The following is a 21,322-nucleotide window of genomic DNA, read 5'->3' on the forward strand; positions in this document are numbered from 1 at the left end:
TTTTTATCTATGCCCTTCCAGCTGCTCCACTGACTCATTTGTCTATTCACTCTGGAGAAGTTGACTATGGCCCATTCTTTTCTGTGTGGGCTAGAGTCCAGCCAGCTGGGGGAGGGAGCCATCAGATGTGTGCTGGGAGACTTTTTTTTTTTTGATTATGCCCTGTCCTTCCATGTGCATGACTAGTATTGCCAAATGAGATGACATGGTCCTTTGCATTATACATCTAAACCTCTATATCCACTATAATCAATTGGCTATGACCCACTTGTGGGCTGTAGTCCTGTGAAATACTGCTTTCAGTGAGATTTTGTCCACTGAGACTGTCCGGACACATGATCTCTGACGCTGAGAAGTAGCTAGTCAGACTTGTACTTGGGTCATAGCCGAGGCATTATCCCTCTAAGCCAGTGGATCTGGCTTAGATGCTTTTTTTTTTAAAATGGGAAGGGTAGTTATTTTTAGATTGCAATATAAATAATACCCAAATATAATTTCTTACTAAAATCAAATAATTTCCTAATTTCTCAGCCTGCAGTTTGAGTTATCGGATATTTAGTTTTGCATTAGGAAGTCAACACTGTCTGTCTCTTATCAAACAACTTTCTAATTTCATTTAGTTATGTTCCCTGTCAGAATGAAATTACACACATCATTCTCCTTACCTGTACATTACTCTTCATTTCTGGCGTTGCTTTTTCATTATCGGAAGATGTGAAAACTGAAAAGCCAACAAACACAATTGAAGGCATTTTTCAAATACATTTTAAAATATTATGAAAACAGATGCTACATTTATTATCTTAAAAAAATCACAATAAATCATTTACTTTTACTAAATGCTTGACTGTTTCTTTGCATTCAAGCTGAATGTCACACGTTCTACAAACTGTGACTAGTCTTCTACAGCTTGCCTTGTCTTCTACTATCTATAAAAATCACTTCCATATTCTTCTGGAAAAGGCCATCTGAAGGCACTTTCCTTGTAGTATCTAATCAATACTCAGTGTTCTGGTATAAGCTGATATCGCCACAGTTTTAAATTTTCTAAAAGATAAAACTGTACATTATCCTGTTACTGACCAGCTAGAATGCTTGACCTCAGCTTCCTCAGAAAACCCAAGTGCCACACTGAGGCTTGCAGTGGCATTCTCCTGAGTTATTACCCCTCCAAACTCACATTCAACACACATTACTCCTTATCTACAATCAGCTATTGAATGGTCTTTTCATGAAAATTGATGTAGTAATTTGAACATTTTATACTGTCATTTCTTTGAATGGATTTTGATTGATCAAAATGCACAGTAATGGATAAATGGGAAGACATGCAGAATATGCCAAACCAATTATTTGCTTTTATTTGAAGCTCTGTGACCTCAGAGTTAGTATATATAAATTCAGGGCTCTGGGGCTGAAACCTCCAACAATGCCGGGGGCTGTTTTTTTTTTTTCTGCTATTATAATATTTCAGATGAGTTTACACTCCATAAACTGTATTCAGTGAATGCAAATTCACAGGAGTTTTTTTCAATACTGATAGCTTCCTTGATGATTATTATTGTCCTAAGATGTAATGTTATCCCTACCATAACACACTGACCCATTGTTAAGCATCATATTCAGTTTTTATGATCTAATCTAGTTCTAAAGGATTCACAGTAATTCATCTAACTGTTCTTAGCTAAACTGACAAATGCAAGAATAATAATGCTGACAACAGAAACCATCAACTTCAACCAAAAAATCAGCAAAAACATATATGGGCACGCCCCCCACCATGCAGTCCCCACGTCCCTGCTTCTCTAAATATATTAATTCAAAGACTGTGCTACCTTGGGCGGTATGGGAAAAAGTCCATTATCCAGCAGTCTTGGATCTCACTATCATCAAATTGTACTTTCTGACTAAATAGGGATTGATAGTTGATAGAGGCCATTGTGAGAAAGGTTAGCTCAGTTTAAACCAGGTATCTATCCAGCCACTATGCATTTTTCCCACATGGGGTCAGGGTGTCACTTTAGCAATGACAATCATCTAGAGCCAATGTTCACACCACTGGGTAGCTAGCCCTGCTGCTGTTGTTTTTCAGTACCACACACTCACACCTATAGCCATTTTAAGTTGAACTGTCCAGTCCAACTACTGCAGGTCTTTGAAATGAGGGAGGAAACCATAGCATACAGAGGAAACACACACAAATATAGAGATGGCATGCAGACTCCATGCAGAAGGCTTCCCAGTCAAGAATCAGACCAGAGAACCTGTTGCCATGAAGTAACAATACTAAACGCTGCACCAATGTACTGCCCCTCAGTCATAAATAATTATACTTAGCAGGACAGTTCACTTTTTAAACAGAGATTTATTGGAATACTCCTTTTTGGAATTTTGCTTAAAAATTGTCACTGCTTGAGTATGTGTACAAGCATATGACATACGTGTACAAGCATGTGTGTATCTGACCACTGGAAAAGTTGACAGTGTCAAGGATTAATAGTTAATGTGGGTGATGCAAGAACTTTGACTTTGGATAGGTGATTTCAATCAGTGTGTTACAAAGTATGCAAATAGAGACTAAGAGAAACAAAACTATTCTTCCATGAAAACATTAGTTAAAATCTCCTAGCCTTATTCCCTGAACTATATTCTCAGTAGTTCACAAAACATTGCAGACCTTTGGCTTTATTAGGCCTCTGCTTTGCATATTCTAGACAAAGATTTATTACAGCATAAGATTTTATGTTCCAAATGGCATTTGACTGAATAACTGGCAGAGATATAACACTGCATAAGGCAAAGATCAGTGCAGGAAACAAATAACACCTCATCAGGTTTCAGATGCTATTAACTTCAGCTCACTGCAGCTTAGGAGTTATGACCCTGTCATCACGTCTTCTCGCTCCTAAAGATAAACGACATAACAAAAGTCAGACCACCACACACCTTCCCTTTTACAAGGCTAGTTGTTGCAGTGGGATGACTTTGCACTTTTGATGGAGAGGTAAAATAATGTAGTTTACATTTGCTATACCTGACTCTTATTGTATCTCTCAGAAACACCAATGTTGTACTTTGTGGCCTCGTTTACAAATTATGATTGTCTTTAGCACCAGACGAAGTATGACACAGCATTTCATTAGTTCTAAAATATCAATTTTGATACAAAAGTCTGGCACATGCATGTCTGTCAGATGTGTCAATACAGCTCTTTCAGTCATCAGAACTGTAAGCCCTGTTTTCCTTAGTTCTTCAAAAATAAATACCAAAAGCAGCAGCTTAGTGGGGAAATGTCATAAGAGATCCAACAACAGATGCACTGTCCAAATCTATAAAATCAGCACTAATCTGAGCAGAAGAAACAAATCTGTCCTGCTAAGTACCTTCTTAGTAGAATTTCCTAATCTGGAAAATCCAAAAAAAAGCCTTCTTTGCTTACTGGAAGAACACAACTAAACATCTTTTTCATAAAATGCAGTCTGGTAACTTCTAAATTGCTGTGCAGCAAATATTTCTTTGCACTTTTACTGCTCTGGTACTTTTTCATGCTTCAGTATGCAGATAGTACACCTCTTACATGAAAAAAATCATAATACTTCATTATGACATAGGCTGATATTAAAATATGGTAAAGATGTGCCATCTTTACCAGCTTTCTGATTAACATTTTCATGAAAGTTATTCAGATGTAGAATAAATTATTCATGGTGACTGGCAAACTGACAGGAAGGCAATACAAGAATTTGTAATAAATAGCAGCTATTATGATTCTGAAATAGAATTAAATGGTACAGGTTGCCCAAAATATGAAGAGATACATGATATGCTGTCACGCTGAGCTTTAGTAAGTGGACTAGATAACTTTAAGCTATTTACCTGATGATTATCAGTCAGTCCTGCCCATTGCTTAGCAGAAGACTCTTGATATATATAGTTCAAAATTCTTTATCTGACATCAGGAAAGTGTTCTTTCCTATAAGGGCACTAATCTATGTGCTGTGTTTTTGTGTACAAATTTCTAGGTTTCATCGATGCAGTCTACATGCTACTTCCCACCAGTGCCTTTACCAGATCCATCAATCATATCATATCATTTCCTGACAGACAGCTACACAGAGACACTGAACTCAGAGCATTCTGAGTTACTGAATGCCTTACTCTTGTATTTGCAAAGCATCACCATCCATCTTTATTTAATCTACAACTGTTATAGAAGCAGTCTGCAGTCACTTTTTGCCTGTATCTGCTATGGTATCCTATGAAGGTATTATATGTGCTTTTTGAGCAATTTGTTGCTGTATACTATGTACAGTTGTGCTCTTTTGGTACACATAAGGCCAACTGCATTATAACTCACCTTTGACCTTTACTGTAATAAAAGGATAAAACAGGATGCTTTCTATTTGCAAAGATTCAGTTATAGCTTGCGCTTATAAAAAAAAAATTAAGCATGTGCCTTCTTATAATATCAGCTGATGACCCATAACAATGGGAAACTTAGGAAGTCCTCCTCTGATGATTCTTACCTGCTAAGCATATTATATTGTCTAGCTCTTCACTCAGGTACCATATCCTATCACATACCATGGTACCATGAACTGAATTTAGGAGGGCATGCTCAACTTCACAGTCCTGACATCCAGTAAAAATGAGTCAGCAAATATGTAAGAGATAAAGAAGAAACGAAGGTAAAATGAAAAGCATACCTTACTCCCGATGCACAGAAGGGTCATCCAAGCTCAGTGTGATGGAATGGCAGGGTTATCCAAACACACTGCGATAATGGGAAGACGAGAAGTAGCCACTACATATGGCCCTCTTCAAGATCAATAAACATTTTAAGTGATACAAGATCAATAAAAACTGTAAGTGATATAACTGTTACATCTTATTCTGAGGAAACCTTGTCAGTAGGTATTATGAAAAAGAATCCCAGGCAGTACTATCACCCCGATGATGCACTTATGAGAGACAGATACGCCAAAATGGCTGAAAAAAGAAAGAAAAGAAAGAACAGAAAACAAGGACTCAGAAGACTGAGTCTTGAAGTGAAGCTCTGAGGTACAAAATGAGGGTTGTTAGACCCTAACTTCTAAAATAATGGCCCAAGCTATAACCCTTTACTCATATCTTATCAAACCCATTATTGAATATTAAGCAACTTTTGGCATGCATTTTCTAAACATATTGGAAAACTTAAGAGACCTCAGATTCGTGACTAAAAAGATCAGAGGCCTGAAAAATCTTAGTTATCATGGGATATTCTCATCCCTTTTATTCATTTATTTGTTTATCTGGCATTTGTTTAACAGGACAGTCTGACAGGTTACAAGTCCCATTTTCAGCAGATGGCAGGAGAGAAAAGCACTTTACAGTATAAAATTACAATATTAAAATGTTAAGCAATACAGTTCAGATGCAAAAAGCAATGATGGGTTATGTATCATTTTATGGTCTTGAAATAGTTGAGTATACTGGAGGTGTTAAACACTTTCTCTGTCTTCAGTCTCTTACAGACTCCTCCATGGAGAGTTGTGCCTAGCCTTTCATTTCATTAAAGTTCCAGCCCTATGTGACCTCCCGCTTCCTTTGCAGAACCAATGGTACTTCAACTACTAGATTAAAGGAACTAACCCTTCATCAGCAAATAAATAAGATGCATTGGCATGAGAGATTCATACGTCAACATATTCTTCAGTTCTGCAACAACTTCTACTACATGTCAAGCAGAGTAGCACCCTTGCCACCTTGAAGCTTGAGTTAAATTTTTAATTTTTTTTTGGTTAGGCTTGCAATGGTCAGCAGACCCATTGCCTCATGCTTACCTAAGAACCTATGAGTCTATGCAGTTCTACTTACATGCTGTTCTTTACTGTAGCTTTATTATATATTTATTTTAATCTTTACTGTAATAAGATAACTACAGCATATTTTCTGTATTCATTAACCCCGTGTTAATCTTTAAAAGATCAGTCTGCAATATGTTTGGTGACTTCCTCATTTCTTGACCCTGTCTAGATACAAAATCCTGCATGCACTAACTACTTTCTTGAAACAATTCCCAGCAGTACACACCATGTCGTCAGTCACTGAGGCTAGGAGGGCATACCCAGACCCATATTCCACCATGCTAACCATCCCTGAATATGACAGAGCACACCTGTAAGAGATAAAGAAGTAAGGATATAAAATGCATCTTCCAGATAGGTTGATGTATACCAGTGGTATACATGTATATACCACTGCATGCCAGGATGTTGAGACCATATTAAGTGTTTACTGAAAAAAAAAACTACAGTCAGCTGATATGGTGAATGCTCACATGCCTATTAAAACTTACTCTGAGTGGACACTGGGTAGAAAGAATATATAGCCATACTAAAAAGATATGATGAAGTGAAGACAGGGGCCACAACAGCTGAACAAGCAAGAAAAAAGAACAGGCCTGTGAACACTATCACATAAATATATGGCACGGTGGTCACTCTACCCCTAGATTATAAACTGGTGGAGACAATACTTAATCAAAAGACTAAACTTCCACTTAGGACACGGAGACAGTGTGTGTCTCTGTGGCTGCAACTGCATAATATGTATCCATGCATCTTGTTAAATCCATAGCAAAGGGATGGACTTAAAAATGCCAGAGGACTTTGTGATCTTAATTTTTGAACATGCAGTTGCAAGACCCTTATAATAAAGAAAGAGAAGCTGAAATGAAGAAAGACACAGCTGTACAGCAAAAGAATCCTGCACTAATGATATATGGAATAAGAATAATTAAGATGATAGTGATGTTGAAAAAGTATATGGATCTGAAAACTGTGATAGTGAGCATACCTTTCAACTGTACAGATTTTCGCAGAATGTCCAGATTTTTGCCTCATATGTTTGGTCCATTTCTCATAAAACTGTGATTTTCTGGAAAATCACTGGCAAATTATTGAGGGTTGAAGTCAGAAAATAATGACAGTCATTTGAGTTTCAGACTTCATACCCTTAAGTTAATTCATACTAATGCAAAACCTGTTGTTCTAGCTACTTTTTAAGTTTGTAAGACCAATATTTAAAAAGTGTACCTATTTTTGGCCCTTTGTCCCCCCATTATTTATTGCTTTGTCCAGATTTCTTGCTATAACAGGTTGTGAGGTATGATGGTGAGGTAACACTTTCTGTAAAAGGGAAGTCATTTTTAAATTGGACAAGACTAATTATACCCATAAAAGTGACAGAAAAGGATGCATTGTGAATCACAAGAAATAGCTGTACAAAATACAAACACTGATGAACTGATTGAAAAGGTCTTAAAAGAATGCTTGGTGTGCCAGTTCACGTACAAACACACACACAGACAGACCCACACACAGTGCAATAGGAATAGAACGTCCAAGACATACGAATTCCCCACACAGCTGTGACAAACGCTAGAATTCACTTTTATAATAAATATTTGTATGTGCTGATAGACGGATAGTCAAATGTCCCACATGTCCAGCCAGACTGTAAGAAATCACAATGGTCCTCACTTTATTAATTTGCACTTCAGACACTGTAAAGCACAGATTCTGACATGTTGAATGGTAATAGTACTTTGGTCACAAGCTAATGGAATGGTAGAATGATTTACAGTCAACATAAGAAAGCTGCCAAAATAAAATCTATTACCTGAAGCAATAGATAATGTTCGAGCATAAATGGAGGAACCAACTACTCATTAATAGGTGAACTTACTATCATACAGTATGTGGTAAAACATATGAAAAATAGATTGTACCAAAATACAACAGGAAAATATATATTGATTTTCAACAGATATTCCAGAAGAGACTGTCCTATTGAAACCTAGGCGGTAGAGCAAAGAACTATCTTTATTTATCCTTGAGCAATACCTGTTGGTGAAATCAAGTGCACATTTGTAACTCTTTGGTTGGCACTTCCTTTTTAAGAACTTTCACTAATAAATTTGACAGCTTTGATTGTCTTCCAGTATAACCAGTGACATTTTTCCAAGTAAGGTTTAAATGGGTCTTTGTCAAATAACAGACTGGCCAAATTGTTGAATGTCATCTCATCGACAATGCAGTCCATGAATTCAGCATGTGGGGGGGCTGTGCCTCCTATACCCCCTGCTAATTATATATACCAACTCCATGATCACACTACAGTGGTGAAAAGGGCAATTTTTTTGATCCCTATGGTAATGTGATCTCAGTCAAAAATGGTTCAATGGCCTGCATTGTCAATGGGATGATACATTCGACAATGTGGTCATTCGATTATGTGATACAGACCCAGATCAAATTATCATTAATCATACCACACTTCTCAAAGTATCTGAAACATCATTTATAGAGCCAGCATATCTTCAAGGCTATGAGTGTATGGGAGCAACCTAATCTCACTCTTTTTCAAGTTAATTATCATCTGGGGCAAATAACAAAAAAAAAATATCTATATATATATATATATATATATATATATATATATATATATATATATATATATGTATATGTAGAACTGTGAATGAATTCTTATAACAACAGATATATATGTGGTAGTTTAAAAATGTTCAGTCTCATAAACTAAAAACGGTAACAGAAAATCTGTTTTTTCGTAGAGAAATTATTTAAAGTTCACAAAATGCCTATTAAGTACAATGGAAACAATGTTCAAATGTAGTACTTATATGAAAACTCATACGTTTTTGAAAAATTATGATCTTTAATGTTACAAAAGCACTGACAAAGTTAAAAGGTGTTTGCAGAACATTTATTTTAAAATATAAAGCTCTGCACTCAGTAGCAAATGTGTTATTTTTCCTTAAAAATGAAACTGGTGAGTTATTATATAAACTGACCAGAAAAATGCCCTTAAGATAATGGAGTATTAATTTACTCCCTAAACTCAATAGTCCAGCAGTGCTGTAGTATGCCTGAGGCTATCTGCTAAGCATTTGATAGACAAGCACACTCAAAAGGATGTGTTGTGAAACTCTGATGAACCAGTGTCACTGGAAGTCCCTTTTTACCATAAGGTTGCACTGCAACAGTCTGATTCTTCAAGAAAGTCCAGCATGAAGTTTTGATTGGGTCAGCTAAGGAACCAGTAAGTAAAGTACAAAAGACATTTCAAAGCATAAAGGATAAGTCTAATAATATTGTGTTAAGCCTTTTGTCCAAATCTGTTCCAACATTCTGTAACAAAATTTAGAACTGGTTTTGAAAAAAAATATATACTGTTTTTAATATTCTGGGTTTTTCTTGTCTTTTCACCAGTCACATCATTGTGCAGCTCTGTGAATACATATGACTTCACTTTTTAAACCTGGTTAGTCTCCACTTTTCACACACCGAAAAAAAATAGCACAATGTTAAAATTGCAGCCCATGTGACCAACACATGCAATAGTGATGTATTTTAGTGTTGTTGTCTCTCTCAGGTATAAATTGTTCACTTTCCTAATGCACTACAATGTGATGATGACGAAGATCATGTGCCCTATACATTACAATATTTAAATAAAACATATTTTAACCCCCTGCATACAGTCATTTTTCAGTAACTGATTTATCCTAGTCAGGTAAGACACAGACCTAGAGCCTAGCTTGACAAGTTAAGGGTGTAAGGCAGAGAATTACTCCAGTACTAGATCTCAGTCTATCACATGCTTACACACACACACACGCACACACACACACACACACACACACACACACACACACACACACACACACACACACACACACACACATATATATATATACACACCCTTGCAAATATTATATGGATATACTTACGGGGAGTGGATCCGCACTTCACCAATCAAGGTGATTTGGGATAGTAAATGCCCAGGTGGATATAAAAAGAAAATGCCCACTGTTTGTAAAGAAGGCACCCATCTAGGAACTATAGCAGGGAACCATACACTAAGTGGTAGCAGACATAGGTATTACGCCATTATCCTTGGGACTTGAACCTCAGCACTGAAATAAATAGGACATGCTGGAGGGACAGATTCATAACCCAGAGGCTCCCTTCACTCTGGAATAAAATCCCAGTCCAGGTTAGGCAGAGTCCCTCATTGACTCTTTTCAAGAGGAATCTTGATGAGTGGATGGGAGATCGTAGGTTTACCCCGGGTATCACTTCTGTGTCACTGTTAGACAGAGGCACAGTATACTAACCTCGAAAAAGGGCATAGCAAAATTAATTTAAAATGGGTGGCGAAAGCCAAACATACTCTGGCTAGGCTTATAAATGCCCTAGTGCAGATAGCCTAGTATGAACCTATGAACCTATAAACCTGTTACTGTACAAATTTAGCCTCATACTGGAGCATTTCAGGATACAGTATTTGTGGCCCAAGTGGGCTTGAACCAGTGATGAGGGTAAACCCTTTGGAAGTGTCTCTTTTTGAAGATTCCATGGTATCATCTTCCACAGTACTTCATTTGTGCACAGTCTGATCATCTATTCATTATTTCTGGACAAAGGTTTAGCACATCTTACCTCTTGCAACATACCAGTGATCGGTCATTTCTCTCAAAAATGTTTATGGTCATTAAATCTACTTAATTTATAAATCTGGTCAGACGATCATCATGGGGTACAAATTATTAGTTTTTTTTATGGAAGGATAAGTAGCAGAAGTCATTAGTCCGTGGTATAATCATGCTCATTAGATGTTTTTTCTCTGTGCAACTATCTAGCAGCTTATTGCAACTCGTGTGGTTTGTGGACAAATGTTAAGTGGGTGATGCATCTTCTCCAGATACCTTATTACTGTATGTCTAAGAGCCAGTTTTGTCAACATCATCATTTATCTCTCTCTCAGCCTCTAGTTAATGCCTTTTGACTCCACAGTAAAACTTCACAATGGCCTGTTATTTAGATCTTGAATTTGTATTGCAAATGTTTGTCTGCACATACGTGGTTTCACTAAGCACTGCTTCATATGCAAGTTTCTATTCAAGAATAACATTGCTAGTACAGTGCTCATGACTGCTGAATGCAAAGACAATACAATCTTTCTTGAATTACAGGGACTTATCATTCGGTCTAAAATGTTTCTCTCAATTAATTTGTAGCTGAATAGTAAAGTACAACAATAACATACCCAATTCCATTTTACTTTATGAATGTCTTGTAGCTTTATTAAAATATGACAGCACTGCTATTAATTTTGTCACTCAAGCCATTGATTGTGAACAGCGTCCATAATACTGATGGCATCTATTCTGATTTCATATCCACCATACAGATTACTTCTGGTCAGTTTTGTGTGGACATCCACTGAAATCAGGAAGACTGAGCTATTAATAGGACCTGCAAAGTTCATGTGAACATACTTGCCATAACATAGATGGCCATATCAAGGTGTCACAGTATGCATAAATGCTGGTTCCTCAAACCTTCCATATGACAGCTGCAACACACCATTTACATTAACGTGTTTCCTTGTTTTCTGATACTCACTATTACTATAGGACAATTACCACTTTATCCCCCCTATCAACAATATTAGAAAAATGTATTCATAGATAACCAGCTTCTGTCTTCAACTCAACATGGCTTCTGTCCTTATCACAGTGCAACTATCACTTTGCAGAAGTTTGTTAATACTGTTATAACACCTGCCCACATAAATGCCAAGTGTAGTCTCCACCATTTTCCCAAATGGACCATTTACCTAAACTTATCAAAACCTTTGGATACTGTCTCCTACCAGAAACTCTTACATAAACTTTTATCTGCAGGGCTCATCAACTCTTCAGTGCAATGGTTCCATAGCTACCTCTCTAACACAGCACATGCAAGGAAATGGAAAATAATGTCTTCCCCTTCTAGCCAGTAAGTACTGGTGTACCACAAGGATCTATACGAGGTCCCGTACTTTTCAACATATTCATCAATGACCTACATACTACTACAAATAATACTATCCACGTTCAACATGCTAATGTCTTGACCCTAATCTGTTCTGCCTAATTTCCTTCTAAACCCCAAGACCTTACACAGCAATGTTTCTCATCAATTGAAACATGGCTAAATAATTCACAACTGTTTCTAAACACTAAACAAAATGTAATTACTTCTTTTCACTCCAAAACACATCTCTTCCAAAACAACCCCATTAGCTATCATCTCTACCAACACCATGACAGAACAAGTAATCAAATGTTACTACCTGCTATACTTTTAATTGTAGGTCTAAACCATTATGCTTATGTAAATAACTTATGCAATCATATGTTATTGTCTGCTATATTTTTATAACGGAATGTGTAAATATATGTATAGTATGTTAGCAATTGTTCTGAAGCTTTTCTGCCTGGGCCTCTGCTGAAAATGGACAGCTCTGCCCAGTCGGACCTTCAGGTAAACAAATGTAAAATATTAATTAATTAATTAATTAATTAATTAATTAATTAATTAATTAATTAAGTAAACCACACAAAATTAATGGGTGTCTTCATGGATGAAATTCAATCACCATGTATCACATGTGGTTAAAAAACATTAAAATCTAGATACATTACACAGAGTAAAAAGCATAACTTACTTTCATAACCAGAGGACGTACAGCCTTTACTTTCTTTAATGCCATCTCTCTTCCATGCTACCCCAGTCTTCACTAAACTTCAAGTCTCACAACTCTGTATACCTGAACGATGTTATAATAAAACAGACACATTTGCTGTTAAATTTAACAATAGAACACACCACTGCACAGCTCTTAGAGAATTAAACTGGTTAGAACTACCACATCACCAGAAAACTGTCCAGCACATAACTTATTACTCCCCCAACAGAATTTTACACAATGGAGAAAAATCACTGATCACTACAGCCAAATCATCTAATACTGCAAGTGATGCTCTATATTCAAAATGCGTAGCTAAACTAAGGAACCACATCCCTCTACCACTGAAATTAACTCAGAATGCAAACTCATTTAAAACACAACAAAATCTTTTCCTATCAATCTGCTCTTTTGCAATTTCAGGGTAAAGGTATCTGTTAGCGTCAGCTGGGCATAACACCAAACTATTTCTTTTATTCAGAATGTTATACCCCACAACTTTGTCTTCACCAATGCCTAAATAGTTTTAATAGCATTTCTCAGCTATGTTTATTTGTGACACTGTTCATACCCACTCCTACAATTCTAATATAAACCTTACAATCACTATATATATATATATATATATATATATATATATATATATATATATATATATTTGTTTTACACCCTATGTCTTAACTATAATGCTAACATGTTCTGACCTATATAGTTCCTTACCTCACCTCAATTTCTTTACGTTTTTCGGCACTAATCACATGATCTATTATGTATCTTACAAACCCACTGAATCACCTTTGCAAATGCTCAGTATTAAAGATCAATTAATGCATAGATATCTTTTATACTGTAATAGCTGCCTCTGTTTTCATATGAATGTAATCTAATTAGCAAATGTATATGCAATTGTTAATGTATATTAATTAATGTCTGTTCGTGTATATTACTGAATGTATAATTAAAAATGTTGGTAATGTTTTGGAGCTTTTCTCCCTGCTCCCTGAGCATTCACTGAAATGTTTTTTGATGAAACCTAATCAAACAATCTCGCTAAACAAAAGCAAAATAAACATAAAACTTCAATGTTTCCCTTTGGAGTATGGACATATACTGCAATCAGTTTGTAGTCACCATGGATACCCCTGCATATAGCTAGTAGTCATTAATGACCTATAATTGACATGAGCCTCTCCCAATAAAGGAACTGCATGAATCCCTTTAATTCCTAGGCCAAGATACGGCCTTGTTTGTCTTCATGAACATAATTATTTTCAGCTTTCATTAGTGAAGTAAATACAATAGGTCTCTCTATCTTCCTGTAACAGGTGCAACATAAAAATATCAAATTGCTTTAGATGAAATATTAAATTCCAACCTAAAAGGCAGAGATCTCAGTTGGTTGTCACTCTGTCAGATGTCATCACTTCCTCCATCCTAAGTCCATTTACATTCAGACCCTGCTGTTAGAGTACATTTAGTGCTTATGGTACTGTTGAGGGATTCAGAAGAAAATAATAGTCATTTTTCTGTCTTAAGTATATTGTCAGTTGTGACATATTCAGGGACCTTGGTGCCCTTAGCTCAACCTCTAACTAACTTTGTGACTTGTGAAGTTCATTCCTATCAAGCACATGGCAATAATATGGAATTTTGCTTTTGAAAACCTACACTTGTTAATGATCCCCAAGATTATATTCAGCCAGCATGCTTAGCATAGTCTATAAATTTTCCAGGTGTTCTAAATTAATCATCTCAGGTATTAACATGGGCATTGCTACACCAGGGCACACTGGGGCATGTGTCCAGCTGCCATCTGTGAAAGAGTGTGCCCACACGACTGCCTCAAACTCCTACAAAATTAAAACACTTTTTTTTAATGTATTGTGTTTGTGTGTGCACAAATAAATTAAAAAAATACTAAGCCAGCAGGCTTTGCTTCAAATGTGAAAAAATAGGACATGCCATGCAGCCTATTCTAAGCAACTGCAATCCGTTGCCCTTATCAGTTGATCACAGTGCTTTCCTAATTCTCAGCAATTGTTAGTCAGATGACTATGGACTACTATGTGGGAGTTGGAAGACTGCAAATCTCCATGGACTTCTGTTGTCCTTTAGGAATATAGCTACATGATTTAGTTTAAATTCTGATCGTGGCACTGGCAGGTAAACTAGATAGAATTGTGGACACTGGTAACAGTAGACATTGCCCACAGCAAAATATACAGTTTATTCTTTTAATCTATTTTTAACATAATCAACATAGGAACTTTGGGGTAAAGGCATACTTTTAAATTATATTTATTATTTTATTTGCAATTGTTTACAGTGAAAGTACAACTGAACAAGTAACCCCATTTCAGCAGAGGCAAGTACACCAATTAAAGTGGCAAAGCAAAACAGATCCCAGAAGACTGGGTTACACTGATTCAAATACAAAGTATATATATAAGAAAAATGCAGTGTCACTGCCTCTGATTTTGCCATATATTTTTGTCTTCTCCTTGTAAAATGTATGTTTTCTGCCAAATCCTCAAGTATTGCTGTCAGCCTACCACCAAGTTATACCTCTTTATGAGGTTCATTCCCATTTTGCGTCTTAAAATGTCTGTTTTGCAATGTTTAAGGATTTAACACACATTCTTTGATAAAAAGATTTTTAAACAAATATCCATCATGTCACTTCGACAAAAGAACTCTTAAAGTTTGAAGGAACAGTTAATAATCATGTTGTAGTCTTCCTAGTTGATATTGTTAGTAAATGCTCCATATTTTGATGATTTATATTATGAGAGTTAGTGTTTTACGTTTTGAGAATGGAAAGTTGAGAAATGTGCATCAATCATTGCATAATGTCATACATTTGAGTTACAGACTTTGTATTTTTCATAAAACGGGTGCTGAATCCTGATATAAAACTTTAGTCTAGCAACTAAGCATATAAAAGCAATATTTAAAATGTTTTACTGATAAGGGGCCTTTGCCTCTCATTATTGTTTGTCACTGTCCCTGATTCTTGAGCTAAAAAGTTGAGAGTTTTTTTTTTTTTTTTTGGGGGGGGGTTACTGTAGAAGCATAAATGCTAGTCAACACCAATTTTAGTGACATAAAATTTAGCCACAATGAATATGATAGTGATAGATTAATAATGGGTAACCTCAATTTTCTATTGTGAAAAAATGTAACAATTCAACTTGGCATGCAATACTTTTTTATATTAGGAAGCAATAATGGCCATATTTTTTTAGCAAAATATACAGTTCCATAATATATGGCTAATCCAGTCAGTGTTGCCACATGCCAAACAGCTGCCTGGGAAAGCCTGTTTAAACCTAGCTATCTTAGCAGGAGTCATACACACACCATTCATAATCATAAACTGGGTGTGATATGATTTTTTAAAATAATGTGCCTTAAGTTTTCATTTATCATTTGTTTTTATGATTTCATTGGATGATAATGACAGATTAGGGTCAAACTAAAATTTTGCCAAAATAAATATGTTTTGTAATAGGCAAGGAACAAGCATATTTTTTATACTAAATCTTGAGATGTAGTGGAGTTTTTATTCTTAATAAAGCCCCATTCTATAATTTAACTGCAGAAAAAATGCTAGGTTTATCATTTCATTATTTATTTTGATGTTGGGGTTATCATGTATTGGTTGGAAAAATATGACTACTCTATCCAAACTCAGAATTTTTATTAACTTTTGAAATTGATTTATATGCTGCCTTAATATTTTAACAAATTTGAGTCAGACAAGATCTTTTTATTTAAGAAAAAGGATAGCTTTTGAATTACATTTAAGTGACGTGAACATTGTTCATTTGTGTGCGCATGCTGAATACCATTTCTTACTACTTTGATCCACATTTATTGTTTTAAATATTCTGTCTGCTCTTATAATTAAAATGTATATATAAAAAATAGATAAACCTTACCACCCTGCCTTTTAAGGCAAATTAATTTGTTATAAGAAATCCTTACTGACTTTGGAAACCATAGGAATTAAAAAGTTTATGGGAATATTTAGTAAAAAAGGATAACAGCAGTCTTGGAAAATGATCCATCTTAATAATGGCTATTCTGGAAAGTAAAGAATAAATGAACAATTACCATCTTTCCAATTTATGAAAAATATTTATATATCAACAAAACTGAGATAGCATAGTTAATTCCTTAATATTTAATTGAGGAAGTTAGATATAGGTTATGATGATGTGAGGTACTGCCAGCTGTGCTAGCGGAAGTAGGGCAGTCCATGTGCAACATATGCCAGCATAGGTAGCTGGAGTTTTATAAAGAATTATATGCCATTTGAATATTAAACTGATTTATACAGATGTGCGCATTTAAAATGTATTTGTAAAGTTGCTTGTGTTAAAAATTTATCAACTGTGGGTCCTGCTGGACAGAAAAGAAATATACATGTATGTCAGATTGCATTGTTGTAACTGGAAGGGAAGGGGTTAATCTCAGTCCAGCTAACCTGAAGAAAAATAGCCTAAGATTAAATGACTTGGTTTAGGCCATAAAGCTTTTATCTCACACATCTGAATGCAGCCAGAGATGCAATGTCAGTGCTACGATGGGATGCCAGAGAATAGCTTGTTTGTTTCTGCAGGAAGGATGGAAGTGTTGGAATTATTTTACAGTTTCCAGATGCTGTAATAAACCTTAGCTAAAGTTCTATGTGTGTATTGTGATACATCAGTGCCAGATCCTGGCTCACTTTCTAGTGAGGGGGTAGTGTGGGACCACAGAGTCAGGTGACTAGATGTGATGTCATTCTGTAGCCCACACTGAAATTGCATATGAATGCTAGTGAGAGATATGAGGTATGCACTCTGTTTTTAGGATCCGATACCCATCCACTTTCATCTTGCCTTGCTTTAGTAAGTAACTAGGAAACAGTATTTCTTCAGTCAGCTAGAAAAATATAGTGAGATTTATTACATGTATATAGTGAGATTTGTTGCATGTAGATTTTCTGTATCTGTCTGAGTCTTTCCATCTGTGATTTTATTTTTTTGTTTTTTTGTTTTTGTACATTTCCTGTGATTCAAACACTGATGTTTGTTGTAAGTAGATAGTCAGTATTTTCATTTTTTATTATTTATTATATATTATTTAATATATTTAAACTTTTCATTGTGACTGGTCTTTCAGAAAATATTTAACCACTGAGAGCACTTGCATTTATTTAGTGGCATTGTGGTTCCACGTTCCTGAAAGTCTTGCTGCTTGGTTAACACTGTAATTTTAAAGTATCTGCTACATGCAACATTTGTAATATAGTTTACCTTGCCACCTGCATGAAATGTATAGCTTTTTATACTGGGAAAACAACACGTAAACTTAAAGAGCATATTGTTGACATAAGTCAGATATTAGACAAGGAGTAGGCACTAATGCTCTTGCAAAGCATATTGGTGAAATGGTAGATGAACACATTTTTAAGTTTAGGGTCATAAACATCCCCCAAAACAGAAGGGGGTTATAATAATAATATGCTAGAAATGAATGAGTTTAAGTGGATAGTAATGATTCAAGCAGATGCTAAACCTGGAATTAATGCAGCTGTAAACCTAAAACCTGTTTTGAAAAAGAAACAGATGACTTTATGGAAATGAACTTGCACATGTGTGTCTGAATGTATTTTAGGTATGTTTTATGGGGATGTTTTTAAACCTATTAACTGTTTGGGGAGTTTTATTTTGCATGCACTGTTTGAAAATTCTTACATTCTATTTTTCATGCATTGTTTGAAATGTCAAGTTTTAGAGAAGATTTTGATTGCTGGCTGTGTCATGTTTTTTTTGTGTTTGAGATTGATGTGACAGTGAAGGTTTACCACTGTGCTGGTCCCTATTTTGTTGCACTGTTTTGGGACTAGACATGTCTGGTGTTATAGGGGAATGTGCCCAATTTGGGGTGCAGAGGTGGAATGTTCCAAAGTCCAGAATATTTACTGGTGTCCAGGTAAAGTGCCACAGCCAAAGGCTTCTGCAGGAGGACTATTCTGGCTCACAGTGCAAGTCTGCGGCTTGGAAAAGTCAGTTCAGTGCTGTATCCAGTCCAACTGCCATTCCAAGCACTGGAAGACATTGAGGGCAACACTTCAATGATCTAAAAAGGTGCAAGAAGTATACACTCAACCAGTGGTGGTATGAGTTTCAAACTAGCGACATCCCACAGTTGTGCAAGTATGCTAATAAACAGAATTTATAATACAGAGAAAGCTAAATATAGGCAAGACTAGTATGCATACTGCTCTTCTGTTCTTTTTTTCCACTGATAATCCTGAAATGATGGTGAATAGGCAAGCCCATTCTGATTATCTGGAGAGACTGAGGGAAGCCAGTGGTATCTATGCAGCACAATAAAAGTATTACTGTAGCTTTAAAAGTTAAAGAAAATGTTTTTATTTTCTATACAGTAGCAAAGTAAGCATGTACAGCCTAACTGTAAAAGCAAGTATGCATGCATAAGTCTGTAGCACAAAATAAATTTAGGAGTAAAGTCTAAGACGGTAGTCAGAGGTTGTGGGTTCAAATACCACAAGTAACAACTATACAATGCTGAAATTCTTTAATAATATTACATAAATTAATATCTACACAAGTGGCATAAATGCCCTGCTAACTGTAATCTGTATAATTGGACAAAGCATATGTTCAGTATCTGTACACTGTAAAGATTTTCTTGAGCAATCTGTAATTAGTTTGTAGTTATTAGGAAGTATACTTAAATGTAAAACTTCAGACAAAATAGTTGTATTATTGTGATAATGAATTGTATTTCACATATGATGGTACAAATTTTTACACTTTTTTTCTCATCCCAATCCTTATCTCTCTCTCTCTCTCTATTTTATTTTATATTATGTGTCATCAAAATGTCTTCATGTCATCCATTTGTAACAAATCACTACCTGCTTCCAACAACAGCAAGGTAGGCAAACCCCAATGGCTCAGCCTGCCCCCACACAGCCAGCTCTGGCACTGACACCCTGCAAATCTGGAACCCAACCCTGCATTGTCTGCACCATCAGGTATCACTACTCAGGCAGAGGTACTGTGGTACCCTCCAGGACTACTGACAGAGGTGGGGATTTCATCAACCACCAGGAGATGCCAGAGTTGGTGCATTGGGTTGTGCACAGTACCATTAGTGTAGACTTATACCGGATGGAGAGGCTTCTCTCCCTCATGGTCCATAGGAGGAGAAGACATCAAGCACTCCAATAACCAGTGGAGTAAGGGGATAGTGATGACAGTCCTGTGGGTGAGGACGAGAGTTTCACTGTCCCTATTTTTGATGGGCATTGGCTTGTGTTGTCCTCTCCATCACCTACATCATGGTGTCCCCCAACATTTTGTGTCCCTCACCACCCCATGTCTTGTCTTGTTTGTCCTGTTTGCTTGCATTTGCTTCCTCACCTATCCAACATCTTGACCCAGAAATACCAACATCCCTTACCAGCATTCCCCTCTTCCTGAAGTTAAAAAAAAAAAAGAAAAGCACCTGTCCTACAAAAAATAAAGTCCCATACTTAGCTCTCCATTTCACACACATCTTACTGACACACATGATTTGATGCAACTGGCTATATAACATGACTGCAGTGCTGTCACCCCTCTTTGTGGAGATGACAGTCCAAATTCAGCTAATATTTTGTACATATTTTCATTTTACACTGTTGAAGAAATGGATAGCTATGGTTCTTTCCTACCTCCTTCCTGCACATTGCTATATTGCTTTCCCTTTTTTCTTCCTTTTGCTTGCCCCCCATTTCACCACTTTCCTATCTACTCAATTAAGCACCTATAATCTGGTAAAAAAAATAGAATCACACACAATACACATAAATAACAAAAAAATCAATGAAGCCCTTCACTTTTTGGCCTTTATGTTTGTGCAGAGTCTGGCATTGTACACTAATGCAAAGCGACTGTGAACAGTTCTTCAGTGGTGCTGTTACCTCCATGTAATGCCGCTTAAACATGCTGTGCTATGTCAGCACACAGTAACACATGGTGAAAATAGTATAAAGATTTATTTCATTGCATTATCAATACTTATTTCAAATTATTACAAACACCAGAATTTGAACCCTATATAATTTGGGCTCAAAAAGAAATGTGTCAATGCATTTACACCTGCTAGCACAGAGTCAGCTAAACAGAAGGTGTGTTTCATACCCTCAGTACTGAGAACTTTTAGAATTTTAGCAATGAAGCTCACATTTGCTCATCACTTAACTATGTGCAAATAGGGAAAGAAGTAGAAATGTGTATCTCACATGCGCAGACACTTCGCAACCCACTTCTCGGCGGTGCATTATGCAAAGTGGACAAAAGCATACATTACTTTTGCTTACTGTCAATTTAGTGTTCATGACATGAAACTATATGTAGAAACAGAAACAAATGAAGGCCCTCTCTAAGAAATTATCACACATTTACAATGCAGCCATTTGTTACCTCCCCCACTGCACTACAAACTTGGTTTCTCAGTACATCTTCATAAATATATCAACTACACTACATAAATTACAAACAAATGTCTTTTATAACATGCACATCTTTAGAATGACAATATACATTCAGATTTCCAACACTTGTAGTAATATGGACATCCGTTTGCATATAGTTTGTAAAGCTGTCTCTTAAAGTATACCTGGTCATTGGAAACACAACCACCAAATACTACACACTGCACACTCATCAATATGGTA

At 36.1% G+C, this 21,322-nt stretch overlaps 1 protein-coding gene across 1 annotated transcript in view; it reads right to left on the bottom strand.

The window, feature by feature from the left end:
- Window positions 1–21,322, bottom strand: part of STAC2 (SH3 and cysteine rich domain 2) — an 816,617-nt gene that overhangs the window by 364,343 nt on the left and 430,952 nt on the right. The window contains exon 7 of the mRNA XM_044055061.1: window positions 666–721. Coding sequence (XP_043910996.1) covers window positions 666–721 — 56 coding nt within the window. The remainder of the gene's footprint in view (window positions 1–665; window positions 722–21,322) is intronic.

This window comes from Protopterus annectens, chromosome 13.part0, assembly GCF_019279795.1.
Source record: "Protopterus annectens isolate FY-2018-M chromosome 13.part0, PAN1.0, whole genome shotgun sequence".
Lineage (NCBI taxonomy): Eukaryota > Metazoa > Chordata > Ceratodontiformes > Protopteridae > Protopterus > Protopterus annectens.